Source organism: Perca fluviatilis, chromosome 14 (genome assembly GCF_010015445.1).
Source record: "Perca fluviatilis chromosome 14, GENO_Pfluv_1.0, whole genome shotgun sequence".
NCBI lineage: Eukaryota > Metazoa > Chordata > Actinopteri > Perciformes > Percidae > Perca > Perca fluviatilis.
Genome location: NC_053125.1, coordinates 5,585,902 through 5,607,033, shown reverse-complemented (window position 1 = coordinate 5,607,033; position 21,132 = coordinate 5,585,902). Strand labels below are relative to the sequence as shown.

Genomic DNA, 21,132 nt, shown 5'->3' with positions numbered 1-21,132 from the left:
TATATATATATATATATACAGTGCCTTAGATAGTATTCGCCCCTATGAACTTTTCGACCTTTTGCCACATTTCAGGCTTCAAACATAAAGATATAAAACTGTAATTTTTGTGACGAATCAACAACAAGTGGGACACAATAATGAAGTGGAACGAAATTTATTGGATATTTCAAACTTTTTAAGAAATAAAAACTGAAAAATTGGGCGGCAAAATTATTCAGCCCCTTTACTTTCAGTGCAGCAAACTCTCTCCAGAAGTTCAGTGAGGATCTCTGAATAATCCAATGTTGACCTAAATGACTAATGATGATAAATAGAATCCAGCTGTGTGTAATCAAGTCTCCGTATAAATGCACCTGCTCTGTGATAGTCTCAGAGGTCCGTTTAAAGCGCAGAGAGCATCATGAAGAACAAGGAACACACCAGGCAGGTCCGAGATACTGTTGTGGAGAAGTTTAAAGCCGGATTTGGATACAAAAAGATTTCCCAAGTTTTAAACATCCCAAGGAGCACTGTGCAAGCGATAATATTGAAATGGAAGGAGTATCAGACCACTACAAATCTACGAAGACCCGGCCGTCCCTCTAAACTTTCAGCTCATACAATGAGAAGACTGATCAGAGATGCAGCCAAGAGGCCCATGATCACTCTGGATGAACTGCAGAGATCTACAGCTGAGGCGGGAGACTCTGTCCATAGGACAACAATCAGTCGTATACTGCACAAATCTGGCCTTTATGGAAGAGTGGCAAGAAGAAAGCCATTTCTTAAAGATATCCATAAAAAGTATCGTTTAAAGTTTGCCACAAGCCACCTGGGAGACACACCAAACACGTGGAAGAAGGTGCTCTGGTCAGATGAAACCAAAATCGAACTTTTTGGCAACAATGCAAAACGTTATGTTTGGCGTAAAAGCAACACAGCTCATCACCCTGAACACACCATCCCCACTGTCAAACATGGTGGTGGCAGCATCATGGTTTGGGCCTGCTTTTCTTCAGCAGGGACAGGGAAGATGGTTAAAATTGATGGGAAGATGGATGGAGCCAAATACAGGACCATTCTGGAAGAAAACCTGATGGAGTCTGCAAAAGACCTGAGACTGGGACGGAGATTTGTCTTCCAACAAGACAATGATCCAAAACCTAAAGCAAAATCTACAATGGAATGGTTCACAAATAAACATATCCAGGTGTTAGAATGGCCAAGTCAAAGTCCAGCGTAAGATCCAATCGAGAATCTGTGGAAAGAACTGAAAACTGCTGTTCACAAACGCTCTCCATCCAACCTCACTGAGCTCGAGCTGTTTTGCAAGGAGGAATGGGCAAAAATGTCAGTCTCTCGATGTGCAAAACTGATAGAGACATACCCCAAGCGACTTACAGCTGTAATCGCAGCAAAAGGTGGCGCTGCAAAGTATTAACTTAAGGGGGCTGAATAATTTTGCACACCCAATTTTTCAGTTTTTTGATTTGTTAAAAAGGTTTGAAATATCCAATAAATTTCATTCAACTTCATGATTGTGTCCCACTTGTTGTTGATTCTTCACAAAAAATTACAGTTTTATATCTTTATGTTTGAAGCCTGAAATGTGGCAAATGGTCGAAAAGTTCAAGGGGGCCGAATACTTTCGCAAGGCACTGTATATAGGAGAAAAGGGAGAAAGAAAAAAGAGACAGGCTGTCCGGAGGACCGGTTGAGATGGCATGTGTGCATTCTTGACAACTGTAAGTCGTATAACTTATATTGTCAGTTCATGTAAGCCTGTATTAGTCTATAGTTCTCGCACATTTTTAGTTTCACCTTCACCTGCTAGCTAAATTGCACGTGGCTGTATATACAATACAACGCCCTCGATATCATATCATGGCATAGGCCTAGTAGGCTAAATTATTTCATACATTCATGAAACATATTGGGGGAAATTCATTCAACATAATTCATAGCCAAATAACAATTAAAAGTATGTTATTTGAACATTTATAACCTAACCTAACAGATTTGGTCATCCACGCCGTAGCCTACGTTACCGACTCTGGCTTTGCCTTCGATCGTGATGCATTGCCCACACTTGTTACTCGAGACCGCTAGTTACGTTTCTCTGACAGAGGCTATGATTATTACTAAGCAACCAAGATGCATCTTCAACCACGCAAAAGATTAAAAACAAAACCGCGAAAATCCGAGCGGTCAATATGACAGTGTATGGCCAAAATAGGTCAAAGTGATTGTATTTTCTTTGCCTTTTGTGTAATGTACAGTAGGCTATATACATTTTTATTTATTTATTTTTTTTTATTTTTTTTTTTATTTATTTATTTATTTTTTTAAATGGGAAAAGTCAGGTACCAGCAGGATTGTATTTTTTTTTTATTAAGCAAAGTTATTACACATAAATTTCAAAAACGGTTCGTCCTGGCCGTTCTAGTGTAACCGAGCCTTGGAGTTATTTTTCCAAAAGCCAAGAAAAATCAAATGCACACTGCAAGGCTGCCAACTTTGCCACTGAGGCAAATATGCAATTAGTTTTATTATGAATGGTTCCATACTATATAGCCTACTTTGGGTTTTGGTTTCCCTATGAAGAAGTTCTAGTAAAATTAATTTTGTAGACCTACAGTTCCTCAGAAATACAGTTCAATCAAAACGAAATGAAAATATGCCTCATTGTGTGCGAATAGCAGAGGTGGGTAGTAACGAGTTACATTTACTCCGTTACATTTACTTGAGTAAGTTTTTGAAAAAATTATACTTCTAGGAGTAGTTTTAAAATCGCTATACTTTTTACTTTTACTTGAGTAGATTTGTGAAGAAGAAACTGTACTCCTACTCCGCTACATTAGGCTACAACGAGCTCATTACTTTTCTTTTTACCTCTTTGGTATTCTACGCGTCATTGTATTATCCCCCCCGCGTATGCCTCATTTTAATGTTTTAGGGCCGTTACAGAGTCAACGCGAGCAACGCGCTCCCTTTCATAGTCTAAACAGTGGACGCAAGTAGACGCAAGCGTCACGGACGATGCGTGAAATGCAATACACCGCCCACGCAACAGGGGGCAGCAGAGTGCTCCACGGTGTTCGGTCGGCAGAGCCAGACCCTCCCGGAGAGTGGCTCTCGTCAGGGAGCAGCTGGCTGGCTGACTTCTTTTTATCAGATGCTGGCGTGTTTCCCCACCAGTACAGTGTACTACGATTGGGTAGCACTGACCAATACATGAATAAAAGGTTGCGTAAACATGGTTTAGCAGGTTTTAAAAATATATAAATACAATAGTGTCTCTCTCTCCTGCTGTACGCTATTTCAGCCTCTTGAGAAGGGCACACAGCATAGACACACACACACACAGAACGTTGATACATACCGAAAAATGTGACTCAGTAGTCCTATGTTTGATGAATTTGCTCCGCTAAGTTGATTGAATATATTTGGATAATGTACAATATAGTATCCTATCTTTAAATATAGGGCACTACTACAATACGTGCAGTGTCGCCCCCACCGACAACGCATAGTATTGTGCGCACCTGCGCGTCGCGTATCAAAAACTGGGACGACATATTTGGCTACGCATCGACGCATAATGGCGGCCGAAGCGTAGCGATGCGTAGCCTTGCGGACGCGTATGCGTACCGATGCGTTGACTCTGTAACGGCCCTTATTTTGACAGAGAGAGAGATTTCTGCTAAAGGCTCTACCACGTGGCTGTGTTTCACCAATCAAACATAGTTGTGCAGTCTCGTCACGTGACCATACTCAATCTCATCGGCGAGACAGGTTAGCTTTACAGCCGCAGCAAAAAGAAAATGACAATGTCAGAATCAACCGTCGGCAGAGGCCAGATCAACATGTCCTGGATTTATTATTTATTACCCGGCTTCACCTAACCTAACCACCGCGGTCCCGCAAGCTGTGTCACGACCACTGACATATGTAACGGTGGTTAACAACTAGTTCAATCAACCATCAGGGTTTCCCAATCTAGCGTTCACATAAAAGAGGCGATGTTTGCACAACATAACCAATAGCCACATATTTTACATAAGAAGAGCAAATTATAATTCTACATAAATATGAAGAACACAGGCAAAACGCAATACAGTCGCTGCTTCCTAAAACAGGAGGACAGCTGGCAAAAATAAATAAATAGCTGACGCTGTAGATGCGTAGGCTAGCCTACATCACAACGCTTATCAATATCACTTATCCCCGTCAGTCAGGCACAACATCTGACCATAATTACACTGGTGCTTTCCATAAACTGCCATTGCTTTAGCCTATTATTTCAGTTGCAACCCTGGCAGTGGAAGCGATCGTGAGAGCAAATAAAAAATATAAAAAAAACATAATTCAAACCGCTGTGCACATTACACACGGCTCAAGAAGCTGAGAAATAGCCGATATGTAATATAAATATACCCATCAGGGAATGTTAACGGGGTTGTCGGTCAACGTTTAACCATATCTGAGATCTATTCTTTTTATTAGAAAATAGAATAGAAAAACAGCAAATCCTTTGTTCATTATCAGAAGCCATTGCTGTGAAGAGCTCGAGTGTGTTCGCCTACCCTCCACGAGACACCACCAGTTTGACTTTGACTCTGTAGGAAACCAGGATCCCCATCGTCTCCTTGTTGGTCCCTTCTTTTACTCTGCAACACATAGGACACATGCACAGTTTGAGTGTTTTGGTGCTTCTGTGCATAAAAAGTAAACCCTTGTGTTTGTATAAATATATGTATGTGTGTGTGTGTACATGGTGCTGGAGGCCAGGTTGGTGTCTTCATGCTTTAGCTTCCCATCCAGGGCCAGTCCTCTCTTTTCCCTGTTTGTTCCCAGCATAGGGGTCAGAGTGTAGACCTGGCAGGAGGTGGAGCTGGGAGAAACCTGATCACTGGGGTTTTGGGGTGGGGGTAAAGGTCAGGGAGGGAGGAGCATAATGGCAAAGGTTAAACAGTGATCCATTTGTTATGTCTGTTGCTATATACTGCATACTTGCAATAAAAACAGACAGACATTGCGCAAGGAAGTTTATTCTTAAGTGCAAAAGACAGCAAGAAGCACCAGCAGGAGGTTGGTAGGATAGGTTGGTAGCTTTTATTTCAGTGGTCAATTATGTCTGCTTTCGTGTACAAAAATAGTCTCATCTGCATACTAATGCAGTTGACAATTATTAACGTGCTTGTAGTTATTAATAGGGATTGTAAAGGGAACAGGACCTAAAATGGATCCCTGTGGAACCCCTTTGTTAATGTTGAGAAGTTCCAACATACTCATAGGGGATAGATAGATAGATAGATAGATAGATAGATAGATAGATAGATAGATAGATAGATAGATAGATAGATAGATAGATAGATAGATAGATAGATAGATAGAAGCTTCTTGCAGATATGTATCAGTATCTGTGTATATGTCGGCCGTTAAGGAACAAGAACTCCTCACCTTACCATAGTTTGTTCACCAGAGAGCACCGACAAGGTGATTCGTAACAATTCTAAAGAAAGATTTTGTTTATGTTATGTGTTTATGTTATATATCGGGCAATATAGTATTACCATATTTAAAAAATAAATTTAAAAAATACCCATACTTCTGGATTGGATTCAAGGAAATAAAGAATGGAATGAAGCATGGATAAAAAAAGGAGGATAACAGTATAGTAAATAACTCACTCTGCTTCAACCTGGGCAACTGGACACTTGTACTGAGCCGTGGAAAACAGACAGATGTCAGCATACTGACGAACTGAGGGGCAGAGAGGAGAATCCTTTAGCCCTTATCCAGATTACAGTAGATGCAAGATGCAATACCTGACTTTAACTGTTGCTTCCAACAACAATCCATTGTCGTCTCAAGCAGAGATGTGGACTTGAGACTTCGTGAGTTGGACGCGAGTCACCTTTTTGATGACTTTTCATGACTCGAGGCTTGACTTGACTGGAGGCATGATGACTCGGATGACTTGCGTGTATATACGTTTGAATGTTAGCTGTTAAATATTAAATAATATAAATTAATGTCGTCACGTTTCTGTCCAACTATCTAAGTAGGCAGCAGTGCAAACTTTGAATCATGATTGGACGACTCAAAAAACTCCCCGGTATGTGATGGTCATGATTGGACGATTGGCTGTCAGTCAAACCTTTCTATGGCAACACGTAACATCTAATATCCCTGATGAAGCCTCATTAGTCGGACCAGATCACCACAATTGCTGCGTCTGTGCCACGAGTAATCACTTTTGGATTTAAAAATTCCACGCAAGCAGGAACAAAGTGGACTGCTGAATGCAAGTGTTAGGGTGGTCTCGCATTACCAGACGTACCTCCACAGGCTGCGGACTTGGTTACTTGGTCACAACACCGATCAGTTGTTGATAAAGTGATAATAATTGAAACAAGGGTGCGAGTGTGTAAGGGCAGGCGGAGTTACCTGATATCTTCACCCTCTTCACACTCTTGGTGGAGTTGTTGGTGACGTGGACGTTGACACTGATGGGCTCGCCATGGTAGTACAGCTGGAAAGAGGCAGAGACTTAGCAGTGTGTGTGTGTGTGTGTGTGTGTGTGTGTGTGTATCCCAGTCATCAAATAGCAAATAAACGTGCGTGTGAGTGTGTTACCTCCTTATCCAGCGAGACCTCTAGGTGTAGAGCTCTATCGGACATCAGGAAGCTGCGACTGGTCTCCACCATCGGCTGTGGACCTGGCTTCTCGGGAGCGTACTGAACCTTCCGGATCACCAGTTGCACAGAGTTCCTACATACACAGCAGGTTCATATACATGTATGTTTATGGAAATGACACACCACACACCAACAACATAGGTATTAGTAAAAGGGACTGCCGTACACGGACAGGGTTTCTGCAGGTTTCACCAAGTCAAATTTAAGACTTTTTAAGACCATTATGAATGAAATTTAAGACCTTTATGACATCATTCAAAAAAAATTTTTAAAGTTGCAGAGCTGTTGTGGGTCTGGCCTAGGCAGTGTGGAGGTAGTGCTGGGGCCCGGGCTGGAGCCGCCACATACTTGGCAGAACTGGCTGCTGCTGTCGTTTGCTGGAGTTTCTCACTTTTTGAATGAGACTCCAGCTCCTGTACACCTAACGTTTCCAGTTTAACCGATTTCTTGCATAAGAAGCAAAATACGTAATAAATACGCTGTCAGCAACTGGCTTTAACCAGACCCTAAATTGAGTTTTTTTTTTCAAGCCAAGCATCGCTAAACTTGCACTTCCTCATAGCTGAAGAATACAATCCGTTTCATGTCTGTGGTACAATCCGAAAGACACTCCAATAACACAAAAGCTGATTGGCTGAAATATAAGTTGCATGTTGGTCTCATTTGTAGTCGTAATACAGCAAATTATATTTGGACAAAAGAAAAAACTACAACACCACGGAATTAAAAAACAACATTCTAAAGCACTGCAGGAGCATTTGGTCCAGTATTAAGCGAGATCGCTGCAGTTGTCAGCGGCGAAACAAACCCCAATTAAGTTAATAGGGCAACTGTCCAGCTTGTATTTACCTTCACAAAAGTGCTTGTTTTTCCACTGACAGGCTCAGATTAATATTCTAAGTGTCTGACAACATTATGGAAAGGATTTCTAAGGAGGTCAACCTTTCTGTTAAAGAGTAAGATCCTTTTAAAAAAATCTTTTTTTTTAAACAGCCGCAAAATTGCGTTCGATAAAGCAACCAGACTCCATGCAATATCATGTCATTTTAGCACCATTAAATACACTTCATTCAAAGTCGACACAAACAAAATAAAAACTATGAAAAGCCATTTTGGGTCGTCTTTCCACTTTTCCCAACCATCACAACTCTAGTTTTGGTTGAAATACACACAGTTTACTGATTTACATGTGAGAATATGATGGCTCTATACACGCTTAATGTATTGCTTTTTTAAATGGAGTTTGGTGGGTTTAGCGCTAGCGCTAGCCCCCTCAGAGCGGTTTCTGGTTAATGAGAAAGGAGGTTTTAAAAATGTCTCTGTAGGGATCCTTTCCATAATCTTGTCAGACACTTAGAATAATAATCTGAGCCTGTCAGCGGTAAAACCAAATTGACATTTGCCTCATAGCATTGCAGCCTGGTCTGTAGCTGCCGGTTACCGCATTTATGTTTAATACTGGACCAATTTCAAAGATTGTTGTTCCTATCAGTCACTTACACAAAAAACACATAGGAAAATAGGGTTATTATCCTTTAAGACCCTGTGGAAACCCATTCCAAACTGGTGCACAATATTGGCTATTGGCTGGTTTCAAAGAATGTCATGGCAAAGAAGAAACTTTTTTTCAGTGTAGTCTCTAGGAGTGATAGTTAGGTAGCTGGTGTCTGAATGTGTTAAACCTTTGGTGGATCTTCTCCTCCGCAGTCTTAGCACAGAACGCTCGAAGCTCATAGTCCACACCACACGCCTTCCCGGTGTCCTCTGCGCCTGGCTGGAGGGTTACTGAGCAAGGCAGGTTCTGGGGGATCTGCCACGCGTCAAACAAAGTGAAATCTAAATGGCAGCTCTAGGTGTACAGTAATATGGAACACTGTAAAGCTAAACAATACACTTACCTTATCTTATGCCAGAAGTCCTGTATTGTAAAAAGTGAGATTTCCATGTCTTTTTTGATTATAAAGCAGACCGAGGTGCTATATAAATACTGTCAAAGTATAAAAAGGGGAGCACACAAAACAGGGGGTCTGGGGGTCCTCGGCCAAAATTCTTCTGTCTATTTGAATCCAATTTCCTGCATTTTTACATACATTCAGGGACTATGATGATAGGTCAATAATTAAAGTGCTCATATTATGCTTTTTGGCTTTTCCCCTTTCCTTTATTGTGTTATATATCTTTTTTGTGCACGTTATAGGTTTACAAAGTGAAAAAGCCCAAAGTCCCCCCCAAAGGGACTTACCATCTCCAACAGAAAACACTGTTCACCAACTGCTCCAAACAGCTCTATTGTAGTCCAGCCTTTACTTCAGAGACAAACGTGGTCACTTTGGAACACGTTATAATGCTCGCCTAGCTGCTAGCGTGGCACGCCCTCATACTCTGCTTCTGACTGGCTAGTAGTCCTTACCTAGCTACTGTCAGGGCACGCCCTCATACTCTGCTCCTGACTGGCTAGTAGTCCTTACCTAGGTACTGTCAGGGCACGCCCTCATACTCTGCTTCTGACTGGCTAGTAGTCCTTACCTAGGTACTGTCAGGGCACGCCCTCATACTCTGCTTCTGACTGGCTAGTAGTCCTTACTTAGCTACTGAGCATGTGTGACTCCCAACAAAGTGAGATGCCTCACTCTGTTTTAGCTACAGAGAGCTCAACACACAAGGTGAAAAGAGGAGCTGCAGCAATGTGCAGTACAACAAAAACATGGTGTTTTTTGAAAATTAAACCATATAAACCTATTCTGGTACAACCGCTAAATACAATTATGAACTTGAAAATGAGCATAATATGAACACTTTAAGTTGATCACAATGATAAAGTCTGCCAGAAAGAATAGTACTAAACTATGTATAAGAAAAATATTTCTTACGTCCTTTTTTGTTTATAATAGGGGCCGATCGCCAAAAGTTGAGAGAATCATTTGATAGAGTCAAAAATTTTCACAATTTGAAAGCGAAGGGGGTGTCCCCAGTGGAAACGACGCCCTAGTCTCTCCATAACACAACGCGAGATCACACCTGTTGCGTTTAGAAGGCTTACAGTGAAGTGGAAGGGGTAGGCATGCTGACCCAGCTTCTTCAGCAGCCTCTCCTGCAGCCGGCTCAGAGGCGTCTTTTTCTCCTGCGCAGGAGGGAAGACCTGGACCGTGCTGACGTACAGATCCTTCCGGAAGGAAAGGCCCAGGACATCCAGGTCCTCCCGGCCGTAACGAAACGCACAGGTCAGAGTCGCAAACACTGGAGGACGGATGGAGGACGAGTGATTAAAGGGGTGGTCAGTGGACCGGTCATTCAAGTCCCTCTGTCAAGTCCCTCCGTCATCCCTCTTCGAGCTTTCTTACCTTTTCGATCTTTCAGATACTCTGGTTCTACGAGGAGCACTCCATCTAGAACACACACACGCACACACGCACACACACACAGTAAAATAAACACCTAAATGTGTATGTTGGATGTTTTTTCCCCACTAGTCTCAAATAGCCCAAAACCTCAAAATTGAAAAATTATGTATTTTCCTGTAAGGTCTCCACTTAAAGGTACAGTGCGTAGTTTCTGTTCGCCCCCCATGAGGAATTCTATGTAATGACAACAAAACTGTCGGAGCGTCCACATGACGCAAGCCTGCGGCGATCTCGCATCACCACCCCCACTCCTCCTCCGCGAATTTGCTAGTGGCCAAGGAGGACACGGAGGATTAAACAAAACATGATGGACTCTTCAGAAGAGGTCATTATCTTGTAGTTTCGATGTCGTCTTCGTCTCCGAAGCTGAGCGCTGCCGTTGTCCTTTCTCGGCGGTGAAGGGTTTCCGCGCGCGCAAGTCGCCGGACGACACCATTTCGTAAACATAGCCACACCGAGAAATACAGAGAGAGTTTTGTGGAGCTGACGGGCTTAATTAGCTTTGTTGGCAATGGCTTGAATGTAACGGACGTTCATAATCTAAAATAGCAGCGCACTATAGCTTTAAAACGTGCATCTTTTAACCCAGCCCACAATCTTTTCCCAACCCTAACTAAGTGGTTTTACCCAGCACGTTAATGCCAAGGGGTCCTGACCAAGCGTCAGTATTTGACTTGAGTCGGGAGTGAGAATGTGTTAGTTATTCTAAATTTCAAAGTGACTCTAAATGCACCATTAAGTATACGTGTTTGGGAATTGGACTCTTACATACGGAGGGTGGTGATGATGATGGTCCTGGATGAGAATGATAGTCTTGTGAGCTCAAGTCTGATCTAACTCTCTCTGTGTGTGTGTGTGTGTGTGTGTGTGTGTGTGTGTGTGTGTGTGTGTGTGTGTGTGTGTGTGTGTGTGTGTGTGTGTGTGTGTGTATATACACATTTGGACTCACCGACTGGATCCACGTGGTCTAAGTGATCAACAAAGTCTCGCTTCCCTAGGTAAACTGTGACCTGCGGAAGAAAGAGACAGACAGAAAGGAAACTGAGGGATTAGGATAACCCACGAGAGGAGATGTTCCAGAGAGGAAGAAACATTGAGACACAAACCTATTGCATATCCTACCTTGCAGTTGGGGCTGGACTTCTTAAAGACTCTGTTGAAAGAGGGAGAGAGCATATCTTATTAACAGTGTGTGTATGCAACTCACAGTTCATTTATTAATGCTAGCATATTAGCAACCTGGGCTGAACTCTAGTTCTCTACAGTTCTGAACTACACAAATTCAATGCAGCTCAGTTTGAAATGTCCCGCAACATTATATTCGAGCAACTGCTGCCTAGATGCATAGACTAAAAGTAGTCTCGCATTGCCAGACCATCCTCCACAGCGCTGCGGAGGATGGTCTGGCTAGTCCACACAGAATTTCTGGGATGGGAGAAAAACATGCACTGGTTTATTGGCATTTCTTTAAACCAATCACAATCGTCTTGGGCGGCGCTAAGCTCTGGACGGAGCCCCGGTGCCTCGGCAAAATAGCCACGGGAAGGAACTTGTTTTGGTGGAACATTTGTACGTTCAAAAGTTGTTTTAGTCGTGCAACAGAAAACTCAGATTGGACAAATAGTCTAGCTAGCTGTCTGGATTTACCCTGCAGAGATCTGAGGAGCAGTTAACCATAGTGCTCATAGATCAGAAGTACACGTCAAATACATTTTTCCCAGCGATAAGTCTGTCATTTTAGGTAGTTCTTAAATGATGTTTGGTTTTTATTATTTATTTGATGCCATAAAAACAAGTTGAAACGTCATTATTGACGGGCCATTTTGGGATCCAGTATCCAGTTAATAAAATACATCCATGGTGGAGACGCATTCGTCTTTACATACAGTCTATGGTCCTAACCTCCAAGCCCCAAGGATGCCCCCAAACCTCCCCATTTCTAACCAAAAACCATGAACAGACCGCACACTCTGGCCAATACTGCGAACATTGCCACCACGCTAGATTTGCTAAAAGCTACAAACAGATCACTAACATGACATGACCACTACACGGACAATATCTGTCCATGTAGCATTGCCTGCGTTTCACAGTAAACAAGGGAAACAATAAGGCCTGGTTAGTCAGAGGGTCTATAAGGACAACAACAAGCTGCGAGTGTAGAAACTGTGGATCTCATTACACTCCAATACACACTCACAGCACAGTGTAACCATTTCCTGTCCTTCATGTAAACACACAAAGCGAGCAGTTAGAAAGCAGCAGTGAAGGCTGGCAGTACAATGAACTGTAGGACAGGAAGGTTGTAAACTACAACTAAATGTGTCTTACACCATGTCTCAAAACGGATCCTGGATGGCATTTACTCTCAACAGTCTCTGGATGTGCAGCAGAACAGAGCAGAGGCCTGTCTAGGACCATGTGGGCCTGATTAGATTACAGTACACAGCATGGAACATTCCCGATCCCGAGACATCAATCATCACAATGAAAAACTCCAAAAGCACTTGACAAAGAACAATGGCATTAAACGGAGAACATGTTTTTAGAGAAACACACTTGAGGAACTATTCCAAACTCACTTTAAGGAAATCTCCACCCTCTGATTCACTTACAGTGTTAGATATCATCAATCTGTAAAAGGCAACTCAACATGCTTTACATAAATCGTTACAAACTACATTTAAAAAGACAATGGGAAGGAATAGAAATAAAAGTAAAATGACAAGCTCCCATGAAATGGATTATGTGAATGTAGAATATAGACAGCATTAATATTTGGCATCTAGGCTCTGACCCTCGTGATGATAATAACTGCCCAGGAGAATGTACACTCAGAGCTTACAGGTGGCAGCGGGATAGCGGTGGGTCTTTCCAAATGTAAATAGCTGTATTTACAGTATATCGCGCTTTTCTAGTCTTAACGACTACTCAAAGCGCTTTAACATAGTACAGGAACCATTCACACACATTCACACACACACACACACACACTGGTGGCCGTGCCTGCTGTACAAGGTGCCACCTGCTCATCGGATACACACATGGCGCAGCATCGGGAGAAATTCAGAGTTGAAGGACAGTTGGACATGGGACTGCAGGGCCAGGGATCGAAGAGCGACCTTCTGATTGGCAGACGACCGCTCTACCACCTGAGCCACAGCTGCCCCCATGCTATATGAGCAGCATAGCTTACAGGTAAACAGTGTGGCATACAGTGAATACCCCGCCATGATCAAAAGAGTGTTGAGAAGAGTAAGCCAGCTTGCAGGCTTTGCGTCACAAAATAATAATTTAGAAAAGAAAAATTTAAATAAAAGCTGTACGTACATTTGAATGAATGAATGCTTTATTTTGAACATGTAAAAAAGAAATAACACTAAAAGATAAACATTTGAGTGTAATCAGCATAATTGGGGTAAGTGTTGGTGTTGTTTTGCAAAATATAAGGCTTTGTGGGAGCAACAGAGGAGGCCCGAGAATCGAGCCCTGAGGAACTCATCTTAGGTAAACTTCTGGGTGCCATGTGGCACTAACGATTAGCGTCATTGTCGATTATTGTTTGCTCTATAAAATGACAGAAAATGGTGAATAATGTCGATCAGTGTTTCCCAAAGCCCAAGAGGACGTCCTCAAATGTCTTGTTTTGTCCACAACTCAAAAATATATTCCGTTTACTATCACAGAGGAGTGAAGAAACTAGAAAATACTCAGATATAAGAAGCCGGAATCAGATCTTCAGAACTTAAACAAACAGATTATTGGATTATCAATATAGCTGGTAATTAATGTAATAGTTGACACGTAAATCGATTAATATTTGCAGCTATGTTGCCATGCCATTGGTCAAACAGACCATTATTCCAAAGACCTAATAGTTGGATGGCCCGTTATTATAACTTAGTTCACAGAAGAGCTGAAGTTAAATATCAGCTGAAAAGTCTTTTAGGAGTCATACAAAGTCATATGATATGATTTATGCATTATCTGTTAAATTAAGCAAGGTGTTTGGAAAATCGTAAGTCACTAACTAACTAACTAATAGTCACTAACCTCCAACTTGTGTGTATTTTAGGAGCAACAGGCTTTCGGAGCAGTGGGCTTTTTGGTTTTCAGGACAACAGGCTGTCGGACTATGTGTTTCCGTTCATGGAACTATTCAGGTTTCGGAATAATCAGCCTTCAGACCAATGGTGAGTCCCCAATTTGGGTATGTTTTAAGTACACAGACAAGTGTGTAAAGAATGAAAAGGATTTATTGCCAAGTAAGTACCACTTACAAGGAAATTGCCTTGGTTCTATGTGCATACATAAATATTAGGGGTGGTACGGTTCACAAAACCCACGGTTCGGTTCGTATCACGGTTTTAGGGTCACGGTTTTCGGCTCAGTACGGTTCTTATTTTTTCTTTAACACTCCAGAATATACTTCAGCATATAGCTAAAATTAGCATATTGAATGCATGTTGCACAAAACGTGCACACAGTGGCAGTTCTATATTGTTATATTTCATCATAGGTAACGTGAAATCCAAAATGTTCCCACACACCAGACTATAAACGACGGCGCGCATCCTCCAGCTCTGGGCAGCCTCTCTCCCACTTGACATTTCTGCAGGTGACGTGACGTGACCTGCAGCGGCACCCCACTCCACTTGAGGAGCGGTCGGCTCGGTGTCTCTCAAAATCTGACGAAAATCTTTTAAACTGACCTTTGTCGATCTGAAATGAAGACAGATTCAGCAACTGCATGGCTTATTTCTCGCTTAAAATGTTTTCAGAAACACGTTTCGGTGAACTATTTTAGTAAAATATGAGATCGTATTCTGAACGAGCCGCCATGACAGTCTGTTTTGAAATTTGGGACCAGCCAGACCCATGTGACGCAATCGTCCAATCAGCTGCCATGGGTTGCGTTTGTCAAGCCCATCCCGCTCGTCATTCCCAGTTAGTGTTTTAACATAGGTGTCGAAAGTGGACACTACGGCAGTAAGAGATTAGTGCACATTAACAGTGTACTGACGAACCGTGCGGTACACACATGCTCCGGACCGAGACTAGCGAACCGAGCGGTTCGGGTGTTTTTTCATGAACCGTACCACCCCTAATAAATATATTACATTTTGAGACATTTAGACTTGAAAGATTATTAAAAAACAAGAACATTAGGGGTTACAGGGTACCGTTTTAATCTTATATTTAGTATTTTGCATTAACATTAATCCAGCAAGACACAGTTAAGTCAAATCACTTGTTTTGTTCTGCTTTCCAGAGTTTGGGTGGATTCAGAAGTTGTTTTCCATTCAGCTAACACGCAGCCGGTTGTTGCGGAGTTGAGAAATCTTCTCCAGTCAGAGCGGGTCAAAAGCAAAGAGAAAAGAGCAGAGTGTCCGTACTGAAGCTAAACAGGAAGAGGGTGAAGTGTATACAGTTAATACCGTGCGCCAGTGGCGTGTATGCCAAGAAAAAGTATTTCGTAGGAAGTGTTGAGACTAATCTGCCGCTCAGTCCGACCACAGTAGCAGAAAAAGAAAACCATGTCCCGATCGTTTACACTGTTGTAGAAGAAGTTAGTTTCTGGCCTACAAGCAGAGCTGTTGTCAAGACCATTGAGGCCATGTCAGTTTTAAGTTTTTGCACACTGCTGCACTTTTAAGAACATTATCATGTGCCTTTCCAGGAATGTGCTGCCTTTAACATTCTGAGGAAAGAAAACAGGGACAAAGAACAAAATGCACGTCCTGATTATCAACAAAAAAAGAACTTCCATTACTTCCTTAACACAGGACGTGTGAACCCCTTCCTGTCGACCTTTATCCTAAAAAGGCCCAAAAACATGATGTTTTAATAATAAAACTACTGAGGTCAGCACTGAGGACAGGATATGTCCCTGCCAAAGTAACCCTCAATGTCATTTAAATGTTGTTCACACTCTCACTCTCTTGTTCACACTCTCACACACTCTTAGTTTCACAAAACTAACTGCTATAACCTGGCTGTTCTAGCCACAAGTGGAATTAAAATGAAAACCAAATAACCAAATGTTAAGAGATTTGAAAGATTTGGACATGATCCAACAGCCAGGCCTCCAAAATGTCGCAATTTTTCCACAACACGAGAAAGAATCTAAATCAAACCCTTCCCTGTTTTAAACACAATGGGTCATCATTCAGCACAAACCTCCACACAAATAAGCTATTATCAACGCTCTGTGCTAAAGCTATCAAAACTAACCAAAAACTAATTCCATGTAATTTAACCCTCCTGTCATCCAAGGGTCAAATTTGACCCATTTTCAAGGTTTCCATGTCAGAAATTTGGATATCTTTAAAGCAAATTGCCCATAAATAACACAGATGGTTCCATACAACCCTCTTGGAAAATGGTTTCAAAACAGTATCCTGACTAAGCTTTGGACAGTCTGTAATTATCCACTAAATCGTGACAAGTAATTCACAATTTCAGCTTTTTTTTTTTTAAAAATTAGGTTTAATTTCCTTTAAAGTAGGTTTTTTGATTATGAATTCCAAAAATAAGTGTAAAACTAGTAGTAATGAGTTGGTGTTAGTGGTGAATCGGGTGGGAGTGGAAAAAGCGCAAGAAAAAGGGTTTTTTTTTTTTTTTTTGTAAGCGTAAAAAAATAAATAAAAAGGGTTAATTTTAAATTTTCACCTGAGAGGACAAGTTGCATGGTCGACAGGAAGACAACGCAAGGGTTAAAGTGACTATTCAAGGTTAGCACGTGATTCACATTAAAGGGTAGGCTTGTCATTTCCTTTTTCAAATCTGCTTTAAAATCAACCTAACACAATAGTCAGGCGTCATTTTGTGCAAAAAATGTATTCCAGAGTCAGTGAAATGTTTATCTGAAGCGGTCTGGGTTAAACAAATCAAGTTTATAGCTTCCAAAGTATGTCTTTCAGTACAAAACTCCCTCTTTTTGTGAAAACAAAAAGGCCATTTTCTATTATATTGTTATTAAATTCATTATTATTGTCTTTTAATGTAGGCCAAGTAGCTTGTGAAATATAAGGTGTGTCAAATTTGTGTATGCTACAGCGGTTATTTCAATATTTCTGATACATATTTAATCAACATTTAAGTAAATGAGCATTGGGTCCGACTCGGTATAAGAGATATTAAAAGGACTGGGATCAGGATAAGGATTAGGACTAGGGCTGAACGATTAATCATTTTCATTTTTTGGCCCATATCTTGCACCCGGCACGTTTGCGTCCATCTGTGCGCCCATGGGCATGCTGGTCTCACAGGGAGGTGTGTTCAGGTGCATTCTTGGCGTATTGCTGTCTTGAGGCAGCGGGAAGTTGCAATTGGCCATTGACCAACAAGTAAATAAAACCCAAATTGACAAAAGTGGTTAAACAGATAGGCCTAATAATATTTAGATAAATCACCAGGAGAGCCTGATGGAGCCTGACTCTGGAGAATAAAACTGAGATTAGCGCTCATATTCAAGTTTATGTTCTGCTTGTTTTACGGTTGTTTGGTAAATTCCTCTTCAACACATTTAGAGAGGATTTGAATTGCTATTTCTATTTTCAATTGTTATCATTTTGGTAACTTCTTGGGTGAAGGAAAAACCCCGCAAACTGTAAGTGAGAAGGCTTTATAATGAGGTCAAAAATATTTGAATTTTTCGATTAAATAAAAGCATTTCAATAAACTATACATCTCTGGCCCTTGATGCGATTCTCATTTTACAGTGTGGCCCTTAGTGAAACTGAGTTTAACACGCCTGCTTTAAAGTCCTCATATTATGCTCATCTTCAGGTTCATAATTGTATTTAGAGGTTATGCCAGAATAGGTTTACATGGTTTAATTTTTTTTTTTTAAAACACCATATTTTTGTTGCTCATCTTTTCACCCTGTGTGTTGAGTTTTCTGTTTTAGCTACAGAGTGAGACATCTCAACTTCTGTTCCTATCTTTGTTGGGAGTCGCACATGAGCAGTAGCTAGATAAGAAGCAGAGTATGAGGGCGTTCCCTGACAGTAGCTAGGTAAGGACTACTAGCCAGTCAGAAGCAGAGTATGAGGGCGTTCCCTGACAGTAGCTAGGTAAGGACTACTAGCCAGTCAGGAGCAGAGTATGAGGGCGTTCCCTGACAGTAGCTAGGTAAGGACTACTAGCCAGTCAGAAGCAGAGCATGAGGGCGTGCCACGCTAGCAGCTAGGCGAGCATTATAACGTGTTACAAAGTGACCACGTTTGTCTCTGAAGTAAAGGCTGGACTACAACAGAGCTGTTTGGAGCAGTTTGTGAACAGTGGTTTCTGTTGGAGATGGTAAGTCCCTTTGGGGAGGACTTTGGGCTTTTTCACTTTGTAAACCTATAACATGCACCAAAAGATATATAACACAATAAAAAGGTAAAGGAAAACGCCCAAAAGCATAATAGGAGCACTTTAAAGCCCCTGTGATTTGAGTAGCCTATTTGTGTCTTTGGCGACTCCTAGTGGTGGGCTGCTATAGCCTATATAGGAAGACACCTTCACCATATCTGTCAAATTCTCCTTTATCTCCACTGTCTGTCTCTCGTGTAATCATCGTTTTTATATTGAGACCTTTGCATTGAAAAATTCAGACAAGACACAGAAATAAGTCGGTCTGCCTTACAAATAGTCTACAGACCGCACGTTTGCCGACGCCGACTTCAACTGTTGCAACACTGAAAAATGCAACACTGTAGAAGAGAAGCTACTTTATCAGCCAATTCTGAGAGTTACAATGTAACGCTATGCAACGAGATGGTCAGTTAAATTGCACCTTGAAAAAACCAATAAATAAATGTAAATAAAAGTGGTGCCTGCCAAACACCTGTCGGGTTAAACAAAGTTGGACTTCTTTCTATTTGATAGCCTACTGTACCTATAGGCCTATGTGACTTGAATAATCATCCACGTAAAAGTAAAAACGACATCAGCTTATTGAGAGGCAACAACTGCGGCTACATGCCCTACTGCTAGTGTTCAACACCCCCCCAATACGCCTCGTTTTCTCATATAAGGAAGTTACGCCAGACTCCTTTCCAAAATGTATACATTTTAAGGCAATTTGACGCGGCCTTGTTTGTAGTCAAACGCAACAGCTGCATACAGGACAGGACAAGAATGTAAACTTCAGTGAGCATCCACTCTTCAATTCGGCATTACTTTTATGGTCTGTGTCGTTGGAATATTGATATATTTAAAAGGAAAAAAAAAAAAAATCAACTTCCAGTCGTCCAAAATCCGTGGCGAAGCAAAAGAGTCGTGTGAATGTGGTTCGAATTTCGTAGTGTCTTTCGCACATAGGCTATTTCGGCGATAAACAGCAGAGGTTTCATTTGTCCGTTTGGAAGGTTCCCTTTTTTCGCCTCGCGAGTTAACGGAACGTATAGCCTACGTCTTCTATTTCCATCCCGTGACAGCACACATTAGCCAACTGGATGATTCTCTTACCTGGTACCCGTTTTGTCCCCCATCTCCTCAGTGCTGTGTGGACACTAGTACGTCTAATGTAGCCTACGCTGCTCTGTTGTCAGTGCTGGTCCAGGCTGTGTGCTGCTGCTGCTACTGCTGCTGCTGCTGCCAGCTTTTTGGAATAAGTCTGTTTCCGCAGTTTAGGGACAAAAACCACGCCTACATGTAATATGATGGGCACGACAATCACTCAAGGCACTTTGATACACCTGCAATCCCAATGCATGCACTCTACTAGCATTAGCTAACAGTAAACAGCGGTGGCTAAAGTAGCCTACATTTAGGAAAACTACTCCTTAAAATTCAAGTTAAAGTATTCAAAGTAAAAGCAAAAAAATACAAAAAAAGTGCTATGAGCATAAGTCATCAGCTGTTCAAGTTGGAGCTATAGACTGAGACGTGATGGTTCCCAACATAGGGGTTGGGCCCCTCCAAAGGGTCAAAACATGAATCTGAGGGGTCGTGGGATGAATAATGGGAGCGGGAAGAAGAAAAACAAAGTTATGTTACATAAATCTCTATTCATAAAAAAACCTTTTCTCTAATATCTGATTTTTAAATGACATAGTAACTACAGCCCCTTTCCGACCGGAGGGATTTTTGCAGTTCCTAGAACATAACGTTCCTAGAACCCTTTTTTTTTTCTCGTGTTCCGACTGGACTGGGGATTATTAAATTCCTCTGACCGCAGTTCCTGTAACTCTTTCAGCTCCTTCTTCAGGGCAGGGTCTTTCCCTTTTCCCTTTTCCACATAGGAACCCATAGTGACTTATCAACATCTGAAACACAAACGGTACATATTCTTCGCTGTCTGTTGCAACTGGCCTACGTATGCTAACTCATAAGACAAACCTCACGCATTCAACCAGGCCAGCTAATTGTTAATGCTAGTTAAACTTACCCGTCGTTTCGTTTGCCTGTTGCGCGATGCTATAATAAAGACCGTTGCCGTGCTTGCGTCACTCCCTTACCCCTCCTACCAGTTCCTATGGCCACTTGGCCAGTGCGAATGCAAATGGCAAATCCAGTTTTGGGGGAGAGTAGTTAGTAGAACTGTTTAGAAGTGGACTGTTCCCATAACTACGTTCCTGTAACTACTTGGTCGGAAAGCGGCTTATAGCTGCAAAACAAATGTGTAGTAGCCTTGAGTAAAAAAATATTGTAGGCTACAATTTCCCTCTGAAATGGAGTAGAAGTATAAAGTAGCAGAAAATGGAAATAGTCAAGTAAAGTTATAACATCAAAGTATCTTGAGTACAGTTTTTAAATACATATCGCTAGTTACTTTCCACCACTGATTGGCAGCAGAGCAGGTTATATACAGTATAGCCAATATATAGTGCACTACACTACTGCTGCGTTCCAGGCAACCCGTAACCTGTGTTTTCACAACCTTCTACCGTGAAAGTGCCCTGGAACGGCCAGTGTTCGAACTATACCGTGGCCTTCGGGGGAGCCCACTTTTTTTCCACGCGGGGGGGTAGTGCGCTTGCGACTTACAATGACTTACAAAGATACATAACAGCTAGTGTATGCACTACATGATTTAAATTTGACCCTATCA

General features: G+C 41.7%; 1 protein-coding gene across 1 annotated transcript; it reads right to left on the bottom strand.

Moving 5' to 3' along the window:
- Positions 1 to 4,520: 4,520 nt before the first annotated feature.
- On the bottom strand, positions 4,521 to 19,802 carry arrb2b (arrestin, beta 2b). The gene is made up of 11 exons (XM_039823378.1): positions 19,548 to 19,802; positions 11,211 to 11,241; positions 11,038 to 11,098; positions 10,029 to 10,073; positions 9,728 to 9,924; positions 8,370 to 8,497; positions 6,625 to 6,760; positions 6,436 to 6,520; positions 5,676 to 5,748; positions 4,757 to 4,894; positions 4,521 to 4,652 (listed from the first exon to the last, which is right to left on the bottom strand). Exons 1-11 carry the CDS (start codon positions 19,568 to 19,570, stop codon positions 4,565 to 4,567), a joined length of 1,005 nt encoding a protein of 334 aa, XP_039679312.1. The 5' UTR covers positions 19,571 to 19,802; the 3' UTR covers positions 4,521 to 4,564.
- Positions 19,803 to 21,132: the final 1,330 nt, after the last annotated feature.